The following is a 27,663-nucleotide window of genomic DNA, read 5'->3' as shown; positions in this document are numbered from 1 at the left end:
CTTCGAGCAGTTTAGGACATTAAAAGGTCACAAAATAAACACACACACACACACACACACACACACACACACACACCGGGAATTACAACGCAACCAAACCAGCCACTTGATTGGTTCCTTATCAACCTGTAGAAAGGGCTGTAAAGCAGGGCTTTTCAACCAGTGGTACGGGTACCACCTGTGGTACGTTGGCACCTGGCAGGTGGTACACGACCATCCTAGAAAAGTGGTAGTAGGGGAGGGGAATGAGCTGAACCGGTGGCAGCACCGCACAAGCCTGAGCGAGAGACGGCTGGAGCTGCAGGGCTGTCAGGGCTCAGCGGAAGCGCCAGGATCAGCGCCAGGATCCAGCTGGAGCTCGGCGCTGATCCTGCTGCTTCTGCTGAGCCCAGAAGAAGCGCCGATCAGCTGGAATGTTGCAGCCTCTCCAGGGTCTTCTGATTTACATTCAGATGCTTGGCAAATGATTCATATTTATGACGGTCACAGTGTCCCAGGGTCATGTGAAGTGACCAAAACCTGCTGCAACCACCCAGCAGAGGGGGGGGGAATAAAAACCAAACACCGCCCCACCCCACCCCCGCTGCCAATCCTCAACAGACATGCTCACAACAACGAAAACCTCGGACAGGAGGAAGAGCGCCGCCGGGCGGGCAGGCAGGTGTCTTGCTCGGCTGTGGCTTGGGGGGCACTTTTTTCAGTGCCATTGTAACTTTGAATAGTGACTAAGCGAACTGTTGTAAGTCGAGGACTACCTGTACTTCATCACTTTTTTTCCTTTTTTTTTGTCATCAAGGTTTTGACACCTTGCTAGGCGACTGGTGGTCGTCGGATGTTGCCATATCCTAAAAGTGGTACAATGGGTGAAAAAGTTGAAAAGCCCTGCTGTAAAGCACTGTGGAGAGGTATATAAGTCTAAGTGCTATTGCAATTGCTACTTTTGAAGTCTGCCCTAGCTCGTCTCTGGTCTTTGACTGTAATGAACTTGAACTATCCTGGCTCTTGATATCTTGGCCCTGACAGCATGCAGGTAAGCAACAAACAATCAAGGAAGAGCAAGCAAATCCAAGTAGGAAGTAGCTACTTGCCAGGAGTAGCGGAGAGGCAGGCAACAGCTTACCAAAATGTCTCCGACCCTGTCAGGAAGGGACCCTTGTCTCAGGGTCTTCTGAAACAAGCCATTAAGCTTTCAAAAAGTCTTCTCATCCCACCCAAATCAGTACACCAAACCACTTTTTTAAAAAAATTGAATAAGCCGGGTATTCCATGGGGTGTGGTGAAAAAGTCAAGATGGCGGCCAGGATGGTGTGAACAATGCTCCGCCCCTTTTTAGATGCACCACATTTCTTTGTACGACTCTGTAATCCCTTCATTTGGGGACAACTGGATGGAGCTGAGCATTTGCTGGCTGGATGCCCTTCCTGATGCCTACATAGAGTTCACAGCAGATTTTTTTTTCTTTGCGCCCGGAGAAAGAAAAATCTTGTCCGAAATAGTATAGGGTTTCCTGCCTGAGCAGGGGGTTGGACTAGATGACCTCCAAGGTCCCTTCCAACTTTATTATTATTATAAAACTTTTATTCATAAAACGTGAAACTCAGTCAACTGAACACTCAAATTGACTGGCACTAATGGTTGAAACGGGTTGCTGCCAGCATCCTAGCTATCAACCAGGTATCTCCTTAAAATGTAAGATGTTCCGAGTAGCGCAGTTTTTTGTAGCTTTGCTGGAGTTACTGCAGAAAGCTGCAATTTCTTGATGTATTTTGCAAAGTTTTTGGACATAGTTCCCAGTGCCCCGATGACAATGGATATCACTGTTACACGTTTCATCCATAATCAGGCAGTTTCGATGGCCAGGTTGCGGTATTTCATAATTTTTTCCAGTTCTTTTTCTTCGATTCTGGCATCTCCTGGTACAGCGATATCAATCAACTGTACGCTTCGGTTCTCTATGACTGAGATATCTGGCGTGTTGTGTTCCAAATGGCGATCTGTCTGCATTCGGAAGTCCCACAAAATCTTCACCCTCTCATTCTTGACTTTTTCCACCCTATGTTCCCACGACTTTTCGGACACAGGCAAGTCGTATTTTTTTTACACAATGGCCAGTGGATTCGTTTAGCAACTTGGTCATGTCTAGCTTTGTAATCAGTTTGCGCGATTTTGCTGCACTCACATATTAAATGTGAAACAGTTGTTGTTGTTGTTGTTGTTGTTATCTGCCGCTACCTAGGATTGAACTCTCAACCTTCCAAGTGAGAGGCAAGCGTCTTCACCACTAGGCCACCACGCCACTCATGCCCCCCATGTGCAATAGAGATTAAAAAAAACAGCTGGAGGTTCAATCACACTGCCAATTTGACTTTTTTTCACCATACCTTGCAGACACTCTACGGGGGGGGGCGCTAAATTTCTAAAGCTGGACTCAAATTGTTGCATTTCCCTTGATCCCATAAAAAAATGAGAACGGGAAATTTGACGCTGGCCAAATGTTGAAACAAGGGATCCTTTGCCCAGAGCTGGGTCTTACAGGTATAGGCCATTATTGATTTGGGAACACTACGACATGGCTACTTCCAGCGTGTGAAATTATTAGCTCACAAACTGGCAAACAACGGGCAGGTAACTCAACACAGACTCACATTCCCAAGCTGTGAAGCCGACTTCTCAAGGGCCACCTCTGAGAAGTCTACCGAGGTTTATTTCACACACCCACGAACAAAAGCGGGGGGGGGGGGGGGGGAAACAACCACATCCACATTCTCAAAAAGGAAAGCCAGATTAGGTAGTCAGCCTAGACGCTGGTGTGAAGAACGTATTATGTCTAACCAAGGTGAAAAAAGCAGGATTTCCCCCCCCCCAATGAAGCTAAGAAAGGGCAGGCTTTTGACATGGGCTGCTTCGTGAATCGAAACAGCTGATAAATCTGATAAAATTAAGAAGGAAAGGACGCAAATTGTATGCTGCCCCTCCTGATCTTAGCTTCTGAATCCAAAGAAAAATGAGGCAAAATACCTTCAGATGCCTCCAGACAATATCTATTATGGTGATTAGAATGGACAGATTTCACACAGGCTATAAGCCATTAAAGACTGGCAGAGCCCTGATGGGGTTACCTAGTTTGGTAATGAAATGTCTGCAAGAAAGGCACCAAACTCAGAGAACAACCAGGGACACCACGATTCAACTTTGAGCTATAAATATTCTCTTCTAAAGTTTGTTCTCCGGACTCAAAGACAATCACCGCTTAGTTCCATTTCCGTTTCAACACAGGAGATGAGAACCAAGAACGCAACCACGGTGTCTGAGAATAAAGACAAAATTCTCAGAAACCTTTAAAGGTAAAGTTTCCCCCGCACATGCGTGCTAGTCGTTTCCGACTCTAGGGGCCGGTGCTCATCTCCGTTTCAAAGCCGAGGAGCCAGCACTTGTCCTAGGACGTCTCCGTGGTCATGTGGCCGGCATGACTAGACGCCAAAGGCGCACGGAACGCTGTTACCTTCCCACCGGAGTGGTCCCTATTTTTCTACTTGCATTTTTACGTGCTTTCGAACTGTTAGGTTGGCAGAAGCTGGGATGAGTAACAGGCGCTCACTCTGTTACGCGGCACTCGGGATTCGACCCGCCAAACTGCCGACCTTCTGATCGACAAGCTCAGCATCCTAACCCACTGAGCCACCGCATCCCTTCAGAAACCTTTAGCTGCCTTTATATCTGTTTGTCAAAAGACAGGCAGTGAAAGGAAATACACAATAAAATAGTATGGAATTTGCTGACCCTCCAGAAGAACAGCAGAAGGGTCAGTTCAGAAATATGGAGACTTCCAACCAAGTAAGCATTTCCAGATATTAGAAACTCTTAACTAAGTTCTCTTTAACTGAGTTAAGGGAACAAACATATACTCCTGCTTAGCTCAATCTGCAGAAAAGGCTAATTATTAAGTTATTGCTACTTGTTCCTAGCAATCTTTTTTTTTTAAGATTAGGCATTTTCTTCAGAATAAAATGACTATTTTGAGCCCATGCAGCTTACATCTAAGTTCCACTGCACCAAACAGGTTAGAACCATGATTTAAAGTCAAAATCTGGGCTTAGGTCCCAAAGTTTTAAATTTCCGCCATAGAAGATGAAGTTTATTGTACACATTCCTGCGCCCTTTGGAAAACTGTACAAATACTAAGAGTTAACCTAATGGTGCAATCCTGTACAGGTTTATTCAGGGGTTTAACAAGACCTTTTCAGAACTAAATTGCGCAGGACTGCAGCCTTATTTTATTTTATGTTATTTTATTTATTTTATTTTATTGAGAAGGAAGGGACCCTTAAAGATTCAAGTGTGTTTGCTTGTAGCTCACCAGATACTAAGCGGATTTGGTTAGTGAGGCAAAGATGCAGAGACAGTTAATCTACGAAAGCTGTTTGCTTAATGCAGATTTCGGCCATCATCATATACTCACCAATTTAATAAACTGTTCAAAAGAATAACAGGATGAAAAAGTGAAGTGGAACTATAAACGCAACCAGGAGACAATCAACTAAAACTGACAAAAGTCACAGGAAAGTTTACAATAAGAGAGCACAAATGAAATGACAGGCAAGCAACGTTGACTCAACCCAGCAATATTTTTGTCAGCGTTTGGATTTTTTTTAAAGAGAGAGAAATGTAATTTTCGACACCAATGCAGGAGCTTTTATAGAGGTACCCACAGCAGGCAAACTGTGGTGCCGTTTATCAGGTGGACATAAAACCTATACAGATGTTCAAATCCTATAATTTCCCTTCCTGTTCTTGATGCCTTCTGCCAATGTTTCATTTCAGCAGGAGAAAAGCGGATTTAAAACTACTAAAACTGCTGCAAATCTGTAAGAATCAGCAGAATAAATCTTATCACTTCGTAAGGAAATGTGGTAGAAATCTTTCAAGCAGGATCTTTGAAAAGTGCTTGACTCTCCACAGTTGGTTATTTTCCCCCCCCCAAATAATTTTCTGTGGGTCACGTTCAGAATTTGATAGGACTTCTTCAAAAAGTTAATAAAGGAAGCTGCGCGAAGCTTATTCCATCTGCAAGCATTTCCATAAAACGCATCCTTTGAAAAGGAGTTCTAAATGTGTTACCGAAACTTGGAAAAGTTTATTGTGGTCATTAACCAGAGCAGGAAAGTCAGTATGCAAATATCTAAAACTGAATTGACAATATCAAACGTATTATTGGTTGTAGATAAGCTTATTATGGAACAGGTAAGCAGTGCTAATAATACTCAACACTAAACATCATTGTAAAGATTAGACGTTTTTGCGCAAAAACTCTTGCTTTTCTTAACCAGTGTAAAAGAAATTTATTAAGGAAAGCGTTGCTATAAAAGTACTGAAGTCTGAAATTTACCTTGATTTCTCTTTGTTCAACAGATTTTTCCCATATTTGCTGATCGTAAGCCCCAATCTATAAAGGAAAAAAAGGATTTAATTAAAATATGGCATAGCAAAATATTAAATCATTGCAGAATGCAAATTTGACACAACGTCCAAAATAGCGCATCTCTACATATACATACATATTAGATGTAGAAAAAAAGCTGCAAATCAAAGAGATGAACCAGCTTAAATACATTTGACTAATTTAAATCTGCCCTTTAAAAATTAAAAAAAACCAGTTTAGCAGTTACAAACTGAAGCTTTGCCCGTAGTATAGCTGTTTAAACAGAAGAGCTGATAATAAATCACATTTATCTGTTTTAACAGCATGACGGTGTTTTGGTTTATGACTCCTAGCTAAGTGTGTTGCAAATCATCATTATAAAATGTCTTTTCTGCGTCATCCACACTGCTCCAATAGGTGGCAGCACCCAGCTGATGTTACCGGGACTCCGAGTTAACGGTATTTGAGAGGGTGACTCTTGGGATACTTAGAGGCTGGACTCAGAATTCGGAAAATGGGCCAAAGAAAGCAACAGCATTGTCCCACAATCATAGAAGTCCTATTAAAACATTTGACTCAGAAGACTGCTCAATTCAAGAGACTGCATTGTAGTGGCGATGGGTGCGCTGTTCGAAGTCTTGAAAAGATCCAGTTAGGGACATAAGATTGTCATGGAGAAAAATCTCTCTACGTTGCTAGAAATCAAAAACAACTTGATGGCACATAATCAATCAACCCATCAAACAAATTCAAGGAACTGCATTACAGGGCAGTACACTTGAATACGGTGCTTTTAGTTAACTCCTGGTTAAATGAACTAAACATCTAAGAATTGCTCCTACTAAGATAGTCCTCAGAAAGAAAGAAAAATTGCTATCCTTTGTTGTGCATAGGATCTATCTATCTATATCTATATTCTATATCTACTATATTTATCTCTATCTATCCATCTAACCATCCATCTATCTATCTTATATTTATCTACTATATCTATCTACTATCTCTCTCTATCTACTATATTTAACTACTATATCTATCTACTATATCTATTTCTCCATCCTATCTATCCACCCATCTACTATTTTTATCTATCTAATTATCTATCTATTTTCTAAATAATAATAATAATAATAATAAGAAGAAGAAGAAGAAGAAGAAGAAGTTGGAAGGGACATTGGAGGTCATCTAGTCCAACCCCCTGCTAAGGCAGGAAACCCTATACCACGGGTCGGCAACCTGCGGCTCCGGAGCCGCATGCGGCTCTTTGAGCTGTCTCCTGCGGCTCCCAGCCGCCCGGTGCGCGCGCACCTCTTCGAACGGGCAGTGGTGCGCGCGCACCTCTCCAAATGGAGAGTGGCACCGCCCGTTTGGAGAGGTGCGCGCGCACCTCCCCGAATGGGCGGAGGTGCGCGCGCACCTCCCCAAACCTTTGGAGAGGTGCGCGCGTACCTCCGCGCGAACGGGCCGCGGCGTCGTTCTTTGAGGAAGCTGCCGCGGCCCGTCTGCAAAGCTGCCGAAAGCGGCAGCTTTGCAGATGGGCCACAGCAGCTTCCTGAAAGAGCGACGCCGCGGCCCGTTCCGAGAGGTGCGCGCGCACTTCCCCGAATGGGCGGGCCTGCGCGCGCACCTCCCCAAACCTTTGGAGAGGTGCGCGCGTACCTCCGCGCGAACGGGCCGCGGCGTCGCTCTTTGAGGACGCTGCTGCGGCCCGTCTGCAAAGCTGCCGAAAGCGGCAGCTTTGCAGATGGGCCACAGCAGCTTCCTGAAAGAGCGACGCCGCGGCCCGTTCCGAGAGGTGCGCGCGCACCTCCCCGAATGAGCAGAGCTGCGCACGCACCTCCCCAAACCTTTGGAGAGGTGCGCGCGTACCTCCGCACGAACGGGCCGCGGCGTCGCTCTTTGAGGAAGCTGCCGCGGCCCGTCTGCAAAGCTGCCGAAAGCGGCAGCTTTGCAGATGGGCCGTCGCCGTCGGGCAACCGGGAACCGGTTCCATCTCACTTTTTAAAAAAATGGCAACCGCGTGCGTCCGCGCATGCGCAAAAAAACATTTTGCGCATGCGCAAAACGTTTTTTGCGCATGCGCGTGCATGGACACACACGCGCGGCTCCCAGTTTTTTTAATTTGTGATGGAACCGGTTCCCGGTGGCTCTTTTCCTTTTTTAGGTTGCCGACCCCTGCCCTATACCATTTCAGACAAATGGCTGTCCAGTCTCTTCTTAAAAACTTCCAGTGTTGGAGCATTCACCACTTCTGGAGGCAGGTTGTTCCACTTGTTAATTGTTCTAACTGTCAGGAAGTTTCTCCTTAGTTCTAGGTTGCTTCTCTACTATATCTACTATATCTATCCATCATCTATCTATCTAATCTATCTATCTTATATTTATCTACTATATCTACTATCTCTCTCTATCTCCTATATTTAACTACTATATCTATCTACTATATATTTCTCCATCCTATCTATCTATCCACCCATTCACTCTTCTTTCTTTCTAACTATCTATCTACTATATCTCCATCCATCTGTAGATTCTGCTTCCTTGTAAAACAGATAACTGATTAATGTGCCAAAATCCATAATTTACTGTCATTAATAACAAAATATTTCATGCTCTATGTTCAAACAGGAATAGAAAAAAATAAATATATACAAATAAAAGAAGAATCTACACATTTCTATAAACTGTATTGTTCCAGGATCCTACATCCCTCTCAAGAGCTGCCCCCAGATTGTTCTAGATGTAATTCAAGATTGTGCTAGATAATAATTTATTCTATCCGTACACAGTTTGGTGTTACAGATGGTGAAATAAAACAATTTCAGGAGTGCTAGATAAAACATGAAAGGCAGTTTTGACTCTTTCCTGTGCTGATTTCATTACAGTAAAAAATTAAAGGATCGCCACCATTTCAGAGACGCTTCAAGAATTTGGAAATTATTTATGTGCCATGTTGAACAAACACACCACCAGTTCCCATTCTACAATTGTTATCTTTAGACAAAGAAGAAAGAATAGAAACTTGTGGTTTACCACAGAGTTTGCAAATGAACATATTGCATTTCAGTTTAGTACTACTGAATTTAGTAATTTCATAACATTTCATTAAAAGACTGAAGACTCTACAGTAGATTTACAAGGCATATTCTACACGTTAACCGTTCTTTTTTAAAACATGCTGTATGTCATATATATTTTTTTCTATTAAAGCATTTATCTTCCTTTTCGATTAAATCCTGTTTTCAAGTTTTTTCAGCTTCTCACTCTAATAGGGAATAGATGTCGGGTGTCGTAAGAGATGGAACTAAAATTCTGCCTCTGGTAAACTACGAGGAGATGGATCAGTCTTCTTGTATGAACGCTGAGATTTGCGCGGGCAGTTAAATAATTATCTGTAACGGGGTTCACACCGAAAGATAACAAAATCTATTGAAAAACTCATTTTTTACGACCCCATCATCCTTTAATTTGGGATAGAATTGGGGCAACTGGATGGAACTGAGCATTTACTAGCTGGATGCCCTTCCTGACGAACTGTTGTAAGTTGAGGACTGCCTGTATAATGAAAACACCGGGGCAAAAGCTGACTAAAAACAACCTTGTGTATACTTCAACCGACATCAGACTTTGACATCTGAAGGAAGAGAAACCGTGTAATTATCCAGTCATCGTACAATTGCTTTTTTATGATAACTAAAAATGAGCTATGTCAGCCACCCATTGCTTGACTCCTGTGTAATTCGATTCCTTCAATAGGATATTTAATATTTATAACTGGCTGTTGCTGAGTCAGACTATGAGACGGTGTGCGGGAATGTTATTAGCTTAAACCAACATGTTGATGACTGGTGCAATTGGAATTCCATTATGAGCGGGCTTCTAAATTACCTCAGTTCCATTTCAGATGCGTTACTTGGCCAGACGCAGCTGGGAGTTAGCTGAGGGATCACCTTTTTTCTCGTCTCAAAGAGCTGCCTGCCAAATGGAATTCAGCCCCGTCAGCCGAGCTGCAGAAACAGGATTCAGATCTGGAAGTCCTGATCACCATTTCTGCAGCTCCATGGAGGCGTTCACTTCCACACAGAGAGAAAAGCTCAACCGGGCTACAGAAAAACAGAGTTGGAAGGGACCTTGGAGGTCTTCTAGTCCAATCCCCTGCTCTAGCAGGAGACCCTCTACCATTTCAGACAAATGGCTACCCAATCTCTTCTTAAACGCTTCCAGTGATGTAGTAGTATGGAGTAGATGTAGCATCTGTGGTGGTTCATAAAACCATGCTACCTTAACCTCGAGGAGGTAACCTATGTCTAGTTTTTGTTATGAGCCCAGATGTGAGCAGACTTTCCCAAATACCACAAGTTGACTTGCCCTCTCTCTCCGTCAACAGGAAGGATGGGGGAAGGAAACGATACCCAAACCATCTCTTCTTAGAAACCTTCAGTGATGGAGCACCTATAACTTCTGGAGGCAAGTCGTTCCATTGATTAATTCTTCTCACCGTCGGGAAAGTTCTCCTTAATTCTAGGTTGGTTCTCACCAAGATTAGCTTCCATCCATTGCTTCTTGTTCTGCTTTCTGATGCTTAGGAGAATAGGCTGACCCCCTCTTCTTTGTGGCAGCCCCTTAGATATTGGAAGACTGCTACCATGTCTCCCCTGGTTCTTTTTTCACTAGACAAACCCAAACTCAAATACTTTGGCCACCTAATGAGAAGGAAGGACTCACTGGAGAAGAACCTAATGCTGGGAAAGATTGAGGTCAAGAGAAGAAGGGGATGACAGAGAATGAGGTGGCTGGAGGGAGTCACTGAAGCAGTAGGTGTGAGCTTAAATGGACTCCAGAAGATGGTAGAGGACAGGAAGGCCTGGAGGAACGTTGTCCATAGGGTCGTGATGGGTCGGACATGACTTCGCAGCTAACAACAACAACAAGACAAACCCAATTCCAGCAACTGCTCTTCATGTGTTTTGGCCTCCAGCCCCCCCCAATCATCTTTGTTGCTCTTCTCTGCACTCTTTCTAGAGTCTCAACGTCTTTTTTTTATATCGCGGTGACTAAAATTGGATGCAGTATTCCAAGTGCGGTCTTACCAAGGCATTGTAAAATGGTACTAACACTTCACACGATGTTAAAAAAGGGAAAGGTTACGTGGACCTGGGCACAGTAGGAATAAAATATGTCAGTGCCTCCCAGGCCAAGTGGCATGGAGATGGGGCCTCCATTTAACAACCCGTTTATTGCTGCAACTAGGAGAGCCTGGATTATAGTCACTGAGCAAAGCAATCCCATAGGCATCTTAACGACTGCTTGTTCAAAGACTGAATTTCCGGCGTGAACTGTGGTTTATAATCCAGGGGTCTCCAAACTTGGCAACTTTAAGACGTGTGGACTTCAACTCCCAAAATTCCTCAGCCAGCCAGGCCCCTGTTATAAGTCAAGGTCTATCTGCGTGGTAAGAGAAGAAATGGAAAAATACTATTTCTTATCCGTTCTTTACTATCATCGCTATGTACTTTTTTTGATCTATTTCCCACGCTGCTGTGGAAGTTATAGAAAAACATTTACCCTTAGCCAGCTCACTGGCTTAGCTGCTACCCTTAGCAGAAAGTCGCGGTTGAGAAACAAATAAAATTATCCGCTCAAAACAAACTGACAAAAGAGTTTTATACTCCGTACTGCACGGCAAACAAACTTTTGAGCAGATAAAATGACCCCAATTATTTTTACGTTTTGGATTTCGTGAAGATTCTTGCCCTACGACTTGAAAACCTGAAAGGTGAAGACAAGTTAGAAATATGTCAACACTGCAATTTCTCTAGAGGTAGTCCTTGACTTACAACAATTTTGTTTAGAGACTATTCGAAGTAAAAGCAACGCTGAAAAAAGTGACTTATGACCGTTTTTCACACTGATGACCGTTGCAGCATCCCCACGGTCCCAGGATCGAAATTCAGACGCTTGGTAACTGATTCATATTTACGACCGTTGCAGTATCCCAGGGGCCCGTGATCCTCTTTTGTGACCTTCTGAGAAGGTCTGTGTTCCTCACTTTACAACGGCAGTGGTTCACTTAGCAACCGGGGCAAAAAGGTCGTAAAATGGGGCAATGATGTTACTTAGTCAATTAACAATTGTCTCACTTGGCGACATAAATTAGCAAAGGAAATTTGGGGCTGAATTGCACTCGTAAGTCAAAGACCTCCTGCATTTGGGATCAAAGCCAGCGTGAGTTTCAACCAGCTTCCATTGGACAAGGTAGTTTCAACAATTTCTTTACATCTCCTCATCCAATGCTATTCTATTCCAGTGGCATTTCCTGTGAGTAGGCTTTTGCAGAAGGAAAGAGTTCCTTTTTTGGATCTATCGCTGTGCATATAAACAGTTTTGAATGCAGAAATTGTTCTGTACCAGCCTGCTACCGGCCCTGCAGAAAAGGCAACCCCTTTACAAACGGCAAAAGGCTGGAATAACGTCTGCCAAATTTATTACTACAAAAACAAACAAGACACGAACCAAGATACAGGAGCTTTGAAACACTATCTGAGCGGTTGCTTTCAGCAAACCAGCCCTCCCCACACATTCCCTTTATAAAGAGTTCAGGGCGTGGCTTCTCTCTGCCTCCTTCCGAGAAGCCCCATTGCCTTCCTCTGTTTACTCCTACTTGACTGCCTCCTGCGTCGGGCGTCCTTGAACAGGGCCAGCTGTGGGTCATCTTCATCCACACTGTCAGGCTCACACAGCTGGGTCTCCATGGTGACCAAGTGGGAGGGGCCTGCCTGAGGGCTATCATCAGCAAGATCTTCAACCCCCTCAGCAAGGTCTTCAACACCCCCCTCCTCCTCTGAGTTGTCCGACCCAACTGCCGAACCCACAGGCTGACCCTGAATCACAACAGAAATAAACAGAAAGCATCTTTGCAGGCTTGGCTGGAAATTGCTGCAGCTCATGATTTTTTCTTTCACGAACCACGTGCAACCGAGGGCTTCAGCTCTTCCAGTCAAGATACCTTGGTAATATAGAATGCAATGGCCGTAGGCTGTCCAGGATCTTATTTATATTAGCTATTATTAGGGTCTAGTTTTAAAGCATGCATATATAGAGAATAGAGAGAATAGAACAGAGCTGGAAGGGACCTTGGAGGTCTTCTAGTCCAGCCCTCTGCTCAAGCAGGAGAACCTATACCATCTCAGACAGGTGAATGTCCAGTCTCTTCTTAAAAATCTCCAGTGATGGAGCCCCCACGATTTCTGGTGGCAAGCTGTTCCACTGGTTAATTGTTCTCACTGTCAGGAAGTTTCTCCTTAATTCCAGGTTGCTTCTCTCTTTGATCAGTTTCCAACCATTGTTTCTCGTCCTTCCCTCGGGTGCTTTGGTGAACAACCTGGCCCCCTCTGCCTTGTGGCAGCCCCTCAGATACTGGAATGCTGCTATCATGTCTCCCCTATTTCTTCTTTTCTTTAGACTAGCCCAGGGGTAGGCAACCTTGGCTTTTATGACTCGTGGACTTCAACTCCCAGAATTCCTGAGCCATAAAGCAGCCTAGGCCTAGGCCAGGGGTAGGCAACCTTGGCTCTTTTATGACTCGTGGACTTCAACTCCCAGAATTCCTGAGCCTTGGTGGAGCAGTGGGCTAATGCCTCCTTAAGTAACACCAGCTGCCTGCAATTAGTGCAGGTTCACATCCCACCAGGCTCAAGGTTGACTCAGCCTTCCATCCTTCCGAGGTAGGTAAAATGAGGACCCAGATAGTTGGGGGCAATAAGCTGACTTTGTAATAATGCCACTTGGGGGGGGAGCGAAAGCCCTAATTAAGCAGGCATATACATAGAATGAAGGCTATTGCTAAGCACATTGATTTGTGAGTCTTCGGAGAAGGGCAGGATATAAATGGGATTAAAAAAAAACTCCCAGAATTCCTCAGCCAGCATGGCTCAGCTTGGAAACCTCTCCCTTTCCCCTCAGCGTGGCTGGCTCAGGAATTCTGGGAGTTGAAGTCCATGAGTCATAAAAGAGCCACGGTTGCCTACCCCTGGGCTAGCCAGACCCAAATCCCGCAGCCATTCTTCGTATGTTTTGGTCTCCAGGCCTTGGATCATCTTAGTTGTTCTTCTCTGAATTTTTTCCAAACTCTCAACATCTTTTTTGTGATATATGCACAAATGCGATATGCACAAATGCATGTGCGTCACATTATTATTATACCAGACAGAGAAGTGGACAAGAAATAATCAGTCACAAAAATTGAAGACGCCAGAAAAAGTTCCACCTAATGGTTTACAGCATTACAGTGTGGTATGCTACTCCTCTCCATATTTTCTTATCTTTGCTAAATGTTCTTCCTTCCACCACAAGTAGGTCCTCGACTTACGGCTACAATCGAGCCCACGGTTTCTCTTGCTAAGTGAGAGATCTGTTAAGTGAATTTTGCCCCCTTTCACGACCTTTCCTTGCCACACTTGTGCAGTGGATCCCCTGCCGTTGTTACACGACTGTTAAGTCAATCTGGCTTCCCCTATCGATTCTGCTGGTTAGAAGGTCACAAAAAGGGATCACGTGATCCCTGGGACACTGGCCACCGTCATAAATACGAAACAGTTTTCAAGCATCCGAATGTAAATCCCGGGACCTCGGGGGACGCTGCAAATGGTTGTAAATGTGAAAAATGGTCAGACGTCACCTTTCACCAGAGCTGTTGTAACTTCAAACGGTCGCTAAACGGGCTTCTGTAAGTTGAGGACTACCTTTATAAGAATCCCCAACTTCATTTTAGATGCTAAATTTCTCTTTGTTTTGATCACAAGCTTGTTTTTGGGACGAGCGCCAAGAACATTTTGACCTGGGCATTTGCAGGTGTGCCCGTCAGGGAGTAACCTTCATATCTACTTAGCTTTGAGTAAGATTTTTACGAGGGGAGAAGACCAGATGAAAACAAGAGAAGGAGAAATCTTAACATCCCACTAAACCTCACAGTAAACCCCTGGAGTTTTATTTTATTTATTTTTATTTTAATTCCATTTATATCCCGCCCTTCTCCGAAGACTCAGGGCGGCTTACAAGCTTAGCAGTAGCTTACAAGCTTAGCATTAGATGGCATTTGCTCAGTCAAATGCCTTCTAATGATAACAGAGATGTATAAGTAGTCCTCAACTTACAACAATTTATTTAGTGACCGTTCAAAGTTACAACGGCAGTAAAAAAAAAAAAGCGACTTATGATCCGTTTTCACACACTTGCGACTTTTCCGGCATCCACACGATCGCGTGATCAAAATTCAGACGCTTGGGCAAGGGGCTCGTATTTATGACGGGCGGCCGCCTCCCGGAGGTTCACGTGATCCCCTTTGGTGTCCTCCTGACGAGCAAAGTCAACGGGGGGAAAGGCAGGTTCCCTTAACCGCCGTGTCACCGACCTATCCGCTGCAGTGATTCACTTAACAACGAGGGTGAGAAAGGTCATAAAAGGGGGCAAAACTCGTTTAACCTGTGTCACTTAGCAATAGAAATTTTGGGATCCATTGTGGTTGCTAAAAAAAAAAAAAAGGAGGTAGCTGCCGGTGTGTTGGTATCTGCCTTTAGATCTGTGTGGTTTTTTTTAAATGGGATTGTGAAGCTGGGAGAAGAGAAATTGTTGATTAATTGCTCTCGTTAAGTTTCTGGTGGAAAGAATAATGTGTATCCTTTCCAAAGCTAAACCTGAGCTTTGGGGCAGACACCTTGTCGCCAGCTTAACTATCAGCTGTGACAGTATCACCGTGTACTTCAATGCCCGGTGTTTCTAATAGAAACAATAAATATTTCAGCAGCAATGTATAATTGATGTCCGGATGGACAACCTTAATATTGATGCAATCAACCTGATTGACATTTGGGCCGTCAGAAAACAAGAATAAAACAAGAATAAATTCTGCAACGCATAAACTGCAATATAAGTTACCTGAAGAGTCCAGCATTAAATTTTAGCTGAAATCATTACTGAGCAAAAATGTACTGCTTTTATAAAAGGTAAAGGTAAAGGTTCCCCCGCACATGCGTGCTAGTCGTTTCCGACTCTAGGGGCCGGTGCTCATCTCCGTTTCAAAGCCGAAGAGCCAGCGCTTGTCCGAGGACGTCTCCGTGGTCATGTGGCCGGCATGTCTAGATGCCAAAGGCGCAAGGAACGCTGTTACCTTCCCACCATAGTGGTCCCTATTTTTCTACTTGCATTTTTTTATGTGCTTTCGAACTGCTAGGTTGGCAGAAGCTGGGATGAGTAACAGGCGCTCACTCTGCTACGCAGCACTCGGGATTCGACCCGCCAAACTGCTGACCTTCTGATCGACAAGCTCAACGTCCTAACCCACTGAGCCACCGCATCCCTTAGACTGCTTTTATGAAACCACCTAAATATTGATGTAATCAACCTGATTGATATTTGGGCTGTCAGAAAACAAGAATAAAACTTTCAGGAGATATATAAATTCTGCAATGCATAAACTGCAATATAGGTTACCTGAAGAGTCCAGCATTAAATTTTAGCTGAAACCATTACTGAGTAAAAATGTACTGGTTTTATGAGGCAACCTAAATATTGATGTAATCAACCTGATTGACATTTGGGCCGTCAGGAAACAAGAATAAAACTTTCAGCCCATATGTAAATTCTGCAATTTATAACTGCAATATAAGCTACAATAAGAGTCAAGCATTAAATTTTAGCTGAAACCATTACTGAGTAAAATGTGCTGCACTTATGAGACAGCCTAAATATTGATGTAATCAACCTGATGGACATTTCAGCCGTCGGAATGAAATCTGGAGCAGAAACAGAAATTCTGCAATGCATAACGGCAAAAATAAGTTGCAAAAAGAAGCCGAGCAGATATTCCAAAGTCAATTTACATTTTAGCTGGGATGGATTATTACTGAGTAAAACGGTCCGCGTTTATGAGAACCTGAATTTAAGACTAGCTTTCCCAAAGGAAGATTTGATAGGAAAAGAAATTGTAAACAGGGACAAAACATTTGTATATTATGCTAGTCTGCCCCATTCGTTCAACCTGGGGATTCTCACCTCCATGTGGAACCAATCAGAGAAACTTCCACGTTTCCAAAGATTACATAAACAGTTCTATTTACCGGCCAGAAGCTCTACGCTTGGGGGGGGGGAAGCTCTATGAAAATAAAATGATTGATTTTACTAATTAAACTTAATTCCGCAAGGTTTACGAAACTAACGGACTTTCCATTTGACCTATACAACCGGCATCACTTCCAAGCAAGCAAAGAGCAAGAAAGAAGAATGGATGAGAAAAAGAAGGAAGGAAGGAAGGAAGGAAGGAAGGAAGGAAGGAAGGAAGGAAGGAAGGAAGGAAGGAAGGAAGGAAGGAAGGAAAGAAAGAAAAAGAAAGAAAGAAGAAAGAAAGAAAGAAAGAAAGAAAGAAAGAAAGAAAGAAAGAAAGAAAGAAAGAAAGAAAGAAAGAAAGAAAGAAAGAAAGAAAGAAAGAAAGAAAGAAAGAAAAGGAGTAATGCTCTGTTTGGGTCCAACTACAAAAATTTAAATTGAATAGGCAACTTCTAGCTCTTTATACATCAGTGGGGCTTATCTCCGAGGGGGACGAATCTGCCTACCGGGATGAGATGGAGCAGTTGTCTTTGTGGTGCACAGACAATAATCTGGTTCTCAACATTACTAAGACCAAGGAGCTTATAGTAGACATTCAGCCCCTGATCATCAGTGGAGACCGTGTGGAGCGGGTGGCCAGCTTTAGGTTCCTGGGTGTTACCATAATGGAGGACCTAACCTGGAGTGCTCACGTTACAGCACTGGCTAAGAAGGCCCAGCAGAGATTGTATTTCTTGAGACTTCTCAGGAAACAACAACTGAACGAAAAACAGCTGGTGACCTTCTATCGTGCTCCATAAAGAGCATTCTAACCTATTGCATTTGTGTGTGGTTTGCCAGCTGCACAGCAACAGATAGGAAAGCGCTCCAGAGGGTCATTATTATCGCCCAGAAGATTATGGCTGCCATCTCATTTCCCCCCCTCCCCCTACCCAGACGAACTGTACAGTTCCAGTTGTCCTAGGAAAGCTCAAAATATTCTTAAAGACTCATCACATCCCGGACGTTCTTTTTTTTTTTTAACTACGACCATCTAGCAGACGGTACAGGATATTAAAAAACAAAGACAAATAGGCTGAAAAGTAGTTTTTAACCCCAGGGCTGTAACCATATTAAATACCGCAGTATAGTGTGACACTGAAATGCGATATTAGGGACAGCGCAAGGGTGAATAGAAAGCGAAGGATGCGTGTATATAGTGTAGGTTTTTACTTGTGGTTTTGACCGGTGTGTGGTGTGCACTGTGGACAGCACTTACCGTAATTGCGTTGTGAGATACACAATGGCAATAAAAGTCATTCTGTTCTATTCTACAAGCAAGGGGCCAGGTTCGCTTAATGACCGCCTGATTCACTTAACAACTGCAGCGACTTACTTAACAGCCATGGCATTAAAATGGGGGCAAATCTCATTGAACAACCGTCTTGTTTAGCAACCGAAATTTTAGGCTTCAATTGTGATCATAATTTGAGGACTACGTGTGTTCTACTCTTCCCTGTGAAGATAAGATTACTCCTTCAATTCAAAGCTTATCGTTTTTGGAGAAAAACTTTTGTCTTACTGGGTAAACACGCAGCGAACAATTATACAGACTTATTTTTTAAAAAAAAACATCTACCGTAAATTTGGAGTGGGTTGCGTTAACTTGGAACTCAACTTTATTTTTATGCAAAAATCAGCGTAGGTCTGTGTCACGGTGATCAAAGCTAACTGATGTTTTTAGAGTCTAATCATCCTCTGTAAATAAGAAGGCAATTATATTAAAATTTAAGGCACTGTATGGCGCCCTGAACAATAATCAGCCATATTTGTTGCCATTTAAAAATTCCTTAGGACGTAAAAATGTTTTATTCACCAAAAAGACATTTAGCTAAGGAAGATTATTGGAGCCTCACAAAGTCATTAATTAGTTGGTTCTAAATAAGAAGACGTAGAATTCAGCTCCTGAACAGAGAATTTCTGCAAGATTATTCTTCTTCTCTTCCTTTTTTCCTATAATCTTAAAAAAAACAAAAAAACAACTTCTAGGAACAATGAATCCTCTACTACAACCTGATGTAGTTACACCAGGCTGGATTAAACCTGACCAACCGAATTTCAGGAGATTTCTTGTGACGTTCACCCTCTTAAGCTGCAGTAAATGGAATCTGGTAATCAATATAGGGGAATATTTATAGCTCGGGGTCAAAATGAGGAGTCCTTGGTGGTCTCTGAGCTTGGTGGTTTCCTTGCAGACCTTTCATTACCCAACTAGGTAACATCATCAGTGCTACAAGGGAGGGAGGTTTGTAGGGTGGAGGAGAAGTAGAGGAAGAGGAAGAGGGGAAGGGGGAGGGGGGAGGAGGACTGAGGATGTCCTTGGTGCTCTCTAATGTGGGTGGTTTTCTTGGAGATGTTTCATTACCCAACTAGGTAACATCATCAGTGCTGGAAGGGAGGGGGTTTGCAAAGAGGAGAAGAGGAGGAGGAGGAGGAGGAGGAGGAGGAGGAGGTGGAGGAGGAGAACTGTGGGGTCCTTGGTGCTCTCTGAGCTGGGTGGCTTTCTTGCAGACGTTTCACTACCAGACTAGGTAACATCATCAGTGCTAGAAGGGAGGGGGGTTTGCAAAGAGGAGAAGGGGAGGGGGAGGAGGAGGAGGAGGAAGAGGAGGAGGAGAACTGTGGGGTCCTTGGTGCTCTCTGAGCTGGGTGGCTTTCTTGCAGACGTTTCATGACCCAACTAAGTAACATCATCAGTGCTAGCAAGAAAAACCACCCAGCTGAAAGAGTACCAAGGGATCTAGTAAACAATTTGTACTTGTTCCTAACTAGGGTTGAGGGAGCTAAACATCAAGTTCAACCTTCAGCCCAAGCACAAACAGACAAAACATCTGCCCTTTAAAAAAAAGGCACGTCTGCATTTGCTGTCCCAAAAATTCAAATGCAAGAATAAACTCCATTAAACCAGCTGAATAAAGAGGACACAATGACTGCATTCATATATTAATCAGCGTGCCCGAGGCAGTTTACACCCTTGCATATTTCTCCCAAGTCACATTTGAAAAACTAAGAACACGGCGGGGTGAGCTTGGCAGCGAGTTATTTTCCACATAAAGATGAAAGCGTTGCCACACACATCTGCTCCACGTACTGCTTTCAGACATTACACAAGCTTTGTGGGAGAAAAGGATAAACTGAATTGTTTTTGTTTTTACAGAAATCTGTAAAAGGGTGAATCCCTTCCACACAAGAGGCTTAGTTTAGTAACTTCTCTTCATTCCGGGAATAGTTCAACCCACATAAAAAAAGAAACTACAGGTTTACAAACTGAACGACCAGACGCTGATTAAATGAGTTTTGCCGCATTGTACGACTTTTCTTGCCTCAGTTCTTAAGTGAATCACTGCAGTTGTTAAGTTAGTTAGCTGGTTGTTAAGTGGATCTGGCTTCCCCCCTTGACTTTGCTTGTCAGATGGTCGCCAAAGGGGGGGGGTCTCACGTGACACCCCCTGGGGAACGCTGCGGCCGTCATAAATGTGAGTCAGTTCCCGGGCATCTGAATTTTGATTGTGTGACGCTCGGCAGGCTGCAATGGTCGTCAGTGTGAAAAACGGTCACAAGTCCCTTTTTTCCGTGCCGTTGTAACTTTGAAGGGTCGCTAAGTGAACTGTTGTAAATTGAGGACTGCCTGGATTAAATCCTTAGCAGATGATTTCAAGGAACTAAAAGCTGCTAGGCTATGCCCAATCTTTAAAAACAAGCCTGTTTAAACATTCAGGTAAAGAAAAATATACTCAACGCAGAAGATGCTAAGAGGCTGGCTTCACTGCCCTGAGTCCTTCGGGAGAAGGGCGGTATATAAATAAAATTATTATTATTATTATTATTATTAACAAGTCTCCTAGTTGCACGAAGACTATTTCTCAGAATACAGCGGAGTATAAATTTCGTTCAAAGCTTTGGAGCGAGCCTTGAAAAAAAGCAGACAGCAGCACAGCACAAATACACAGGAGTCGGACTAAGTGCGGGCAGTCCTCAACCTACGACAATTGAGCCCAGATTTCCTGTTGCTTAAGCGAGACATTTGCTAAGTGAATTTCGCCCCGTTTTACGACCTTCCTTGCCACAGTTGTTAAGTGAATCTGGCTTCGGCTGTTGACTTTGTCAGATGGTCGCCAAAGGGGGGGTCTCACGTGACACCCCCTGGGGAACGCTGCGGCCGTCATAAATGTGAGTCAGTTCCCGGGCGTCTGGATTTTGATCGTGTGATCGCGGGGACGACGCAACGGTGGTCGTTGTGAAGAGCGGGCAAAAGTTCACTTTTTCCAGTGCCGCTGTAACTTGGAACAGTCACTAAAATGAACTGTTATAAATCAAGGATTACTTGTAATCCATCTTAGGCCAGGCTATAATTTGTTTTAGAACCAATAATTTCACACTAGGAAAAAAAAAATCTTACCTTTTTCTGGTACCAGACAATAGCATCTGTCACTTTGGATGCCATTTATTCTGTGGCATTTATACAGAATTTAGGCTGCGGAGAAAAAAGACAACACAAGTTGAACCTTAGAATTTCAACTAAAGCAAGCGTGATGTTTTAGTTTCAATCCAGACGGCCGATTAATCTGTCAAATGTTGTCAATGACTAATTTAATAGCCATGGGGATAACTATTTCACCCAGGGGTCTTCAAACTCGGCCCTTTGATGACTTGTGGACTTCCACTCCCAGAATTCCTCAGCCAGCATGCCTAGCTAAGGAATTCTGGGAGTTGGAGTCCACAAGCAGGGGTCTTCAAACTCGGCCCTTTGATGACTTGTGGACTTCAACTCCCAGAATTCCTCAGCCAGGCACGCCTGGCTGAGGAATTCTGGGAGTTGAGGTCCACAAGTCATCAAAGGGCCGAGTTTGAAGACCCCTGATTTAACCCAAGTTGAAATATTATGAATAAAGCCAATCGTGTCTCAGATTCTACTTGTGATTTTTAGATGAGGATGATTTTCTATTTCACAATATTCTTAAAGGATGGAAACTTATCAAGGAGAGCTCCAACTTAGAACTAAGGAGAAATTTCCTGACAATGTCAACCATTAATCAGTGGGACGGCTTGCCTCTAGAAGTTGTGGGTGCTCCATCAACTTCAAGAAGAGATTGGAGAGCCATTGGTCTAGAATGGTGTAAGGTCTCCTGCTTGTTCACGGAGTTTGACTAGAAGACCTCCAAGGTCATAATAATAATAATAATAATAATAATAATAATAATAATAATAATAATAATAATAAGAAGAAGAAGAAGTTGGAAGGGACCTTGGAGATCATCTAGCCCAACCTCCTACTCAGGCAGGAAACCCTATAGCATTTCAGAGAAATGGCTGTCCAGTTTCTTCTTAAAAACTTCCAGTGTTGGCGCATTCACAACTTCTGGAGGCAGGTAGTTCCACTGGTTAATTGTCCACATTATCAGGAAATTTCTCCTTAGTTCTACGTTGCTTCTCTCCTTGGTTAGTTTCCATCTGTTGCTTCTTGTCCTGACTCCCTCTTCTTTGGGGCAGCCCCTGAGATACTGGAACAACTGCTATCATGTCCCCCCTCATCCTTCTCTTCATTAAACCAGACATGCCCAATTCCAGCAAGCGTTCTTTATATGTTTTAGCCTCCAGTCCCCTATTCTATTACACTCTTAATTCAGGAACAAACTCCCTTTACTCTTTCTGGGGGATTTGAGGTTTCTTCTTCCCAATTATTTGACACAGTCAACTGCATCTACTTCCGGCACAGGAATGGAGAACTTCAGATTTTTAATGGGGTTCCAAAGGAAGCAACTAACCAGTTTCCTTCAGAATAAACAGCTGTGTTGCTAATAAACACAAGATCTGCATTGTAAAATGAAACCTGGCTTGGACCCAAGGGCAGATCTCCTTGTATCCATTCTCCCCATGGCAGCTCAGCTCCAACTCTTAGGTAGGAGATACACAATCAGTGTTCAATGGGACAAACACTACGGGAAGTAAAGTGCTAAGCTGAAGGGGCCTTGGCGTTCTCTGAGCTCGGCGGTTTTCTTGCAGACATTTCATTACCCATCTAGGTAACATCATCAGTGCTGGTAAAAAGTGGTAAACGTTGGACAAAAGGATCATAAAGGTGCAAAAAATTCCATTCTTGGGATGTTATTGATTATCAAGTCACATCACTTTCTGTCCCATCAAAGAATAGAACAGAATAGAATAGAATAGAATAGAATAGAACAGAACTTTGTTGTCACTTTAAATGTACACTAATCAGCATACATTAAAATGAAATTTCGTTGCATTCAGCTCGCATAGGGTAACCACCTCTAATATACACTACATAAACATGACAAAAGATTATGCATATACCCACATACTCACACATATATGACACAGACAAACAACACAGTCTAGTTGGGATGTATACATATACATGGCAAGAAAAAAGAATGTCGCAAGACAGATTCCCTAAGGAGCAAAGCTGCTGCAGAATTGGGTATAAATACTCTGAAACCTCCTCCCAGAGGGGAACAACAGGAACAGACCATGAAGTGGGGTCTCTAACAATGCTTCGAGCTCATGCTGGAACTTAAGTATCCTTCCACTGAGCTACTTAAAATTTTCCTTGTGCTATGCAAGTGATGATTACAGCCGGTGTGCCACTACAATCTTGATTTGGAAAAGAAACAATTTGAAGCAAACATCACACTTGCGGTACCTTATTTGTTGAATTTTATTTATTCATCACAAGACAAGATAGAAAGATCTGCACATGGACTAGAACAGGGGTCCCCAACCCCCGGGTCATGGACCTCTACCAGTCCACGGCACGCCAGCAACCGGTCCGCACAAACAAGCAAAATCCCATCCGCCGGATGCGGACACCACTCAAAACCACGCCCCTTCCGGTCCGTGGAAAAACGTTTCTCCACGAAACCGGTCCCCGGTGCCCAGTAGGTTGAGGGCCGCTGAGCTAGAGAACAAACGAAAATGTAACAATATCATCAAGAGAGGAAAAGATCTGAAATGGAAACATAGGAAGAAGAACAATGGATCCCACTTGATCAAAAGGCGCCCCCGTAAGAGACCTGAAACAAGATGGATTGACGGCAAGTATGGATGGCTAGAACGATGATCTAGTCAAGCACATATTTTACTGGGATGCCCGATAAGCCTCTTTAAGAGAGCTTAATGATTTCTGCTCTGCTTGGGGGAAAAAATACGGATTGGGGAGAGAAAGAGAGGCGACGTGTCGCTTGGGCCGATTCTCTGGATGGTTACTGGCACGTTCCCACGTGCACATTCTGTGCCCGTACGGGACGACCGTCAGAAGGTCACTGAATGGAGACCTTCTGGAAGAACTGCTGCTGACGTTCCCCTGGGCCTGTCTAAGGCATCAGAAAAGCACCAATTCCCCTCCGTGTTCCCCAGGCACAAGATAGCATTATCACTACAGGGACGAAGCCACGATGCAAAATGTACCGTCTCTTTCATAATGAGTACAGTCTGTTCTGCGTGGCTTCTGTTCATCCCACATCTGGGGGCGAGCTGAACTTTCAGCGCCAGGCGCCAGGCCCCTCGCATCAAAACTCAAGATCTCTCCAAGCCCTAGTTTTAAAAAAAATATATCCAAAAGTCAGACTGAAAAGAAAAAAAAAGAAAAAAAAAGGACCTCGAGAAGACATTTCCGTACCCAGCTCTCTCCTTCAGAAGACGGCAAAAGCGGATCAGATCAGCCGTCCAACAGCTCGCCGGCTCACCTTGCCGAATGTAGCTGTCCCTAAGCGCACGCCTTCTCGGTTCTCGAACCCTAACCCTCCGCAAGCGGGCCGAGTCTCAAAAAGTTTCTCTCCTGAACAATCTGAAAACAAGAAAAGGCTTCAGGAGGCCTCGGAGGAAGTGGGCGAGCAACAGCTTGAAAGCTCCGAGCGTTGAGGAGAGGAAAAAGAAATTTATTTTGTAGGTGGTGGATGACACAGCTGCAAAATATTCAAAAAAAAAAAAGAAGAAGAAGAAGAAGAAAAAGAAGAACAACAACGCCGGGCAACTTGCGGGAATATTTATTTAGCGTTGCACAGGGAACATGCAACGCTAAATAAATGTTAGCATGAAGAAACGTCGAAATGTAAGGTAAGGACCTCATTTTGTACCAGGTAGAACCAGGTGATAGCAAAAAAAAAAAAAAACAGCGATCCGGTTGCATCTGTTCCGATTACAAGCAGTCCTCGACTTACAACAGTTCATTTAGCGACCATTCAGAGTTACAACGGCACTAAAAAAAGGGACTTATGGCTGTTTTCCACACTTACAACCATTGCAGCACACACACACACACACACAACCACACACACCCCGTGGTCACATGATCAAAATTCAGTCCCTAGGTAATTGACTCATATTTATGACGGTCGCAGTGTCCCAAACGAATGCGATCCGCTTTTGCAATGAACGAGGCCAATGGGGAAGCCAGATTCATCGAACAACCACGGTAACGGCAGCTGCGCTTCACTTAACAACCGAGGCCAGAAAGGTCGTAAAATGGCGCAAAATTCACTTCACAAAAGTCTCCCTTAACAACAGAAACTTTGGGGACCACTGTGGCCGTAAGCCGAGGAGTAGCTGTACAACTTTCTAATTAAAAAATACGGTGGCGTGCCTGAAATTACTTGCATGTAATATCCCGCAAAACCATAAACGGTTATGTTATTGAGGGTGTTCTCCATGCCGGTACCCTCCGCATATGTCGAAATTATATTTCTCATTCCATTTGTGGCCAGCACGGTGGTTGAGTCTGCTTCGTGGGAAGTCTGGCACTGTAACTCAAATAAAGCCTGTCAAATCCACAACTTTGGGAGAGGCGAAATCAGGAGTCAGCATAAAAAACCTCTGGCACAGAAAACCTTCCCTTCGGCAGCTGGATCCGAACATTCCTTTTCTTACCATTAACACCACGCCCAGCCTTAAGGACACAAGCACAACCATTCCCGATGCAGCAAAAGGCATCCGTATCCTTCCCAAAGAATTCCAATTTACTGGGAAACACGGCAAGTTGAAATTGACACGAGTAAAACAGCCATTGCATTTAAGACTTATATACCGCTTCACAGTGCTTTACAGTGCCCTCTCTGGGTCCTCGTTTTACTGACCTCGGAAGGAGGGAAGGCTGAGCCAACGTTGAGCTGGTGAGGATCGAACTGCTGGCAGTCGGCAGAATTAGCCTGCAATACTTCCTTCTAACCTCTGTGCCAGCAGAAAGGAGAATGAGAAAGGGAATAAGAGAGGAATAGGAAGAAAAGGAGGGAGGGAGGGAGGGAGGGAAGGAAGGAAGGAAGGAAGGAAGGAAGGAAGGAAGGAAGGAAGGAAGGAAGGAAGGAAGGAAGGAAGGAAAAGCAATAGCACGTAGACTTGTATACTGCTTCACAGTGCTTTCCAGCCCTCTCTAAGCAGTTTCCAGAGTCAGCCATTTGCCCCCCAACGATCTGGGTCCTCATTTTACTGACCTCGGAAGGAGGGAAGGCTGAGCCAACCTTGAGCTGGTGAAGATCGAACTCCTGGCAGTCGGCAGAATTAGCCTGCAATACTTCCTTCTAACCTCTGTGCCAGCAGAAAGGAGAATGAGAAAGGGGATAAGAGAGGAATAGGAAGAAAAGGAGGGAGGGAGGGAAGGAAGGAAGGACGGAAGGAAGGGAGGGAGGGAGGGAGGGAGGGGACTAAATGAACTGTTGCAAATTGAGGACTACCTGTACTTCATTCCATTGCTCCCAGGCCAGGCCCTTTGCTTTGGATATGAGGGGTGACATGATAGCAGTGCTCCAATATCTCAGGGGCTGCCCCAAAGAAGACGCAGTCAAGCTATTCTCCGAAGCGCCTGAAGGCAGGACAAGAAGCAATGGAGGGAAACTAAACAAGGAGAGAATCAACCTAGAACTAAGGAGAAACCTCCTGACAGTGAGGACAATTAACCAGTGGAACCACCTGCCTCCAGAACCTGTGGATGCTCCAACACTGGAAGTTTTTAAGAAGAGATTGGACAACCGTTTGTCTGAAATGGTATAAGGTTTCCTGCCTGAGAAGGCGGTTGGACTAGATGACCTCCAAGGTCCCTTCCAACTCTATTTTTATTACTATAACTCTCTCACAGCAGCCACAAACAATCAAGCTTTAATCAGAGTTCCCCAAGGTTTCCAGCTTTGCGGACCAGTGGGGAGGGGAGAGAGGATGGCTCCACACGAGCAGCCGGTAAGCACGCATGCATGCGTGAACGGCGTGCAGTTGCGCCTACCGCTCGCTTAAGTGGAGCGCTCACTCATGCACTCACCCGCTGCTCGCAAGAGGTGCATGCGTGTGCTCACCAGCCGTTTCCACGGCCCGGTTGCAAACCCCTCACGGCCCACTAGAGGGCAGCAGCCCACAGGTTGGGGACCCCTGCTTTAGATTATCTGTAAATGTTTATATTTCATTTGCACGTTACTCATTTGATTTTTAGTTTACGGGCGGAGATGAAGTTTGTGCTGATCTTTAGGGAGACCTCCTGCAGGACAAGGTGTCTCTAACCTGTCATTCCACCTGCCAAAGCCTCTCTTTAATATACGTGCAGCATAAAGGTCAAATTGTTAGAACAACTAACCAGTGGAACAACCTGCCTCCAGAAGCTGTGGATGCTCCAACACTGGAAGTTTTTAAGAAGAGACTGGACAGCCATTTGTATGAAATGGTATAGGGTTTCCTGCCTGAGCAGGGGGTTGGACTAGATGACCTCCAAGGTCCCTTCCAACCTTATTATTATTACATTATTATTCCAGCAGTGGTACAATTAGTTTTTCCTAGAGTCACAAAAAGACGGTTCAGTGGTACAGCTCAGTCCTCCTCTATTTAAACATTAAAAACATATTTTACTTTTAGATACGTATTTAATTGCCTCCAACAGCCCGCCGGGAAGAATCCTGACGACACACACGTAGCTCCAGGCATTTTTCAGTAATGTTGACTTCATTCTTAACAATGAGTCATTTTAATAAGGAATACCAATATGCACTGCTGAATTCCGGATTTTGTTTGTCCAAAGCTTACCTGCCTTGTTCATATTTACACGGCTCTTGCTTTGTTAAAGCTTACGAGAAATCCTTTGCCAAATAAATGGAAAAGGGGCCATCTTTAGG

At 44.1% G+C, this 27,663-nt stretch overlaps 1 protein-coding gene across 5 annotated transcripts in view; it reads right to left on the bottom strand.

Moving 5' to 3' along the window:
* PHTF2 (putative homeodomain transcription factor 2) overlaps positions 1–27,663 on the bottom strand; it is a 72,228-nt gene that overhangs the window by 29,077 nt on the left and 15,488 nt on the right. For 2 of the 5 annotated variants that reach the window (XM_081330915.1, XM_081330911.1), the window contains exons 1-3: positions 23,987–25,011; positions 20,958–21,032; positions 5,387–5,443 (exon numbers count right to left, since the gene is read on the bottom strand). In XM_081330915.1, the coding sequence (XP_081187041.1) occupies positions 5,387–5,443; positions 20,958–21,002 (102 nt within the window). In that variant the 5' untranslated portion in view covers positions 21,003–21,032; positions 23,987–25,011. Of the gene's footprint in view, positions 1–5,386; positions 5,444–20,957; positions 21,033–23,986; positions 25,012–27,663 lie in introns of those variants that run through there. The other 3 variants (XM_081330913.1, XM_081330914.1, XM_081330912.1) reach the window with 3 other exon arrangements.

This window comes from Vipera berus (genome assembly GCF_964194415.1).
Source record: "Vipera berus genome assembly, chromosome: 6".
In the NCBI taxonomy this organism is placed as follows: Eukaryota; Metazoa; Chordata; class Lepidosauria; order Squamata; family Viperidae; genus Vipera; species Vipera berus.
This window is presented reverse-complemented; position numbering and strand designations above follow the sequence as displayed.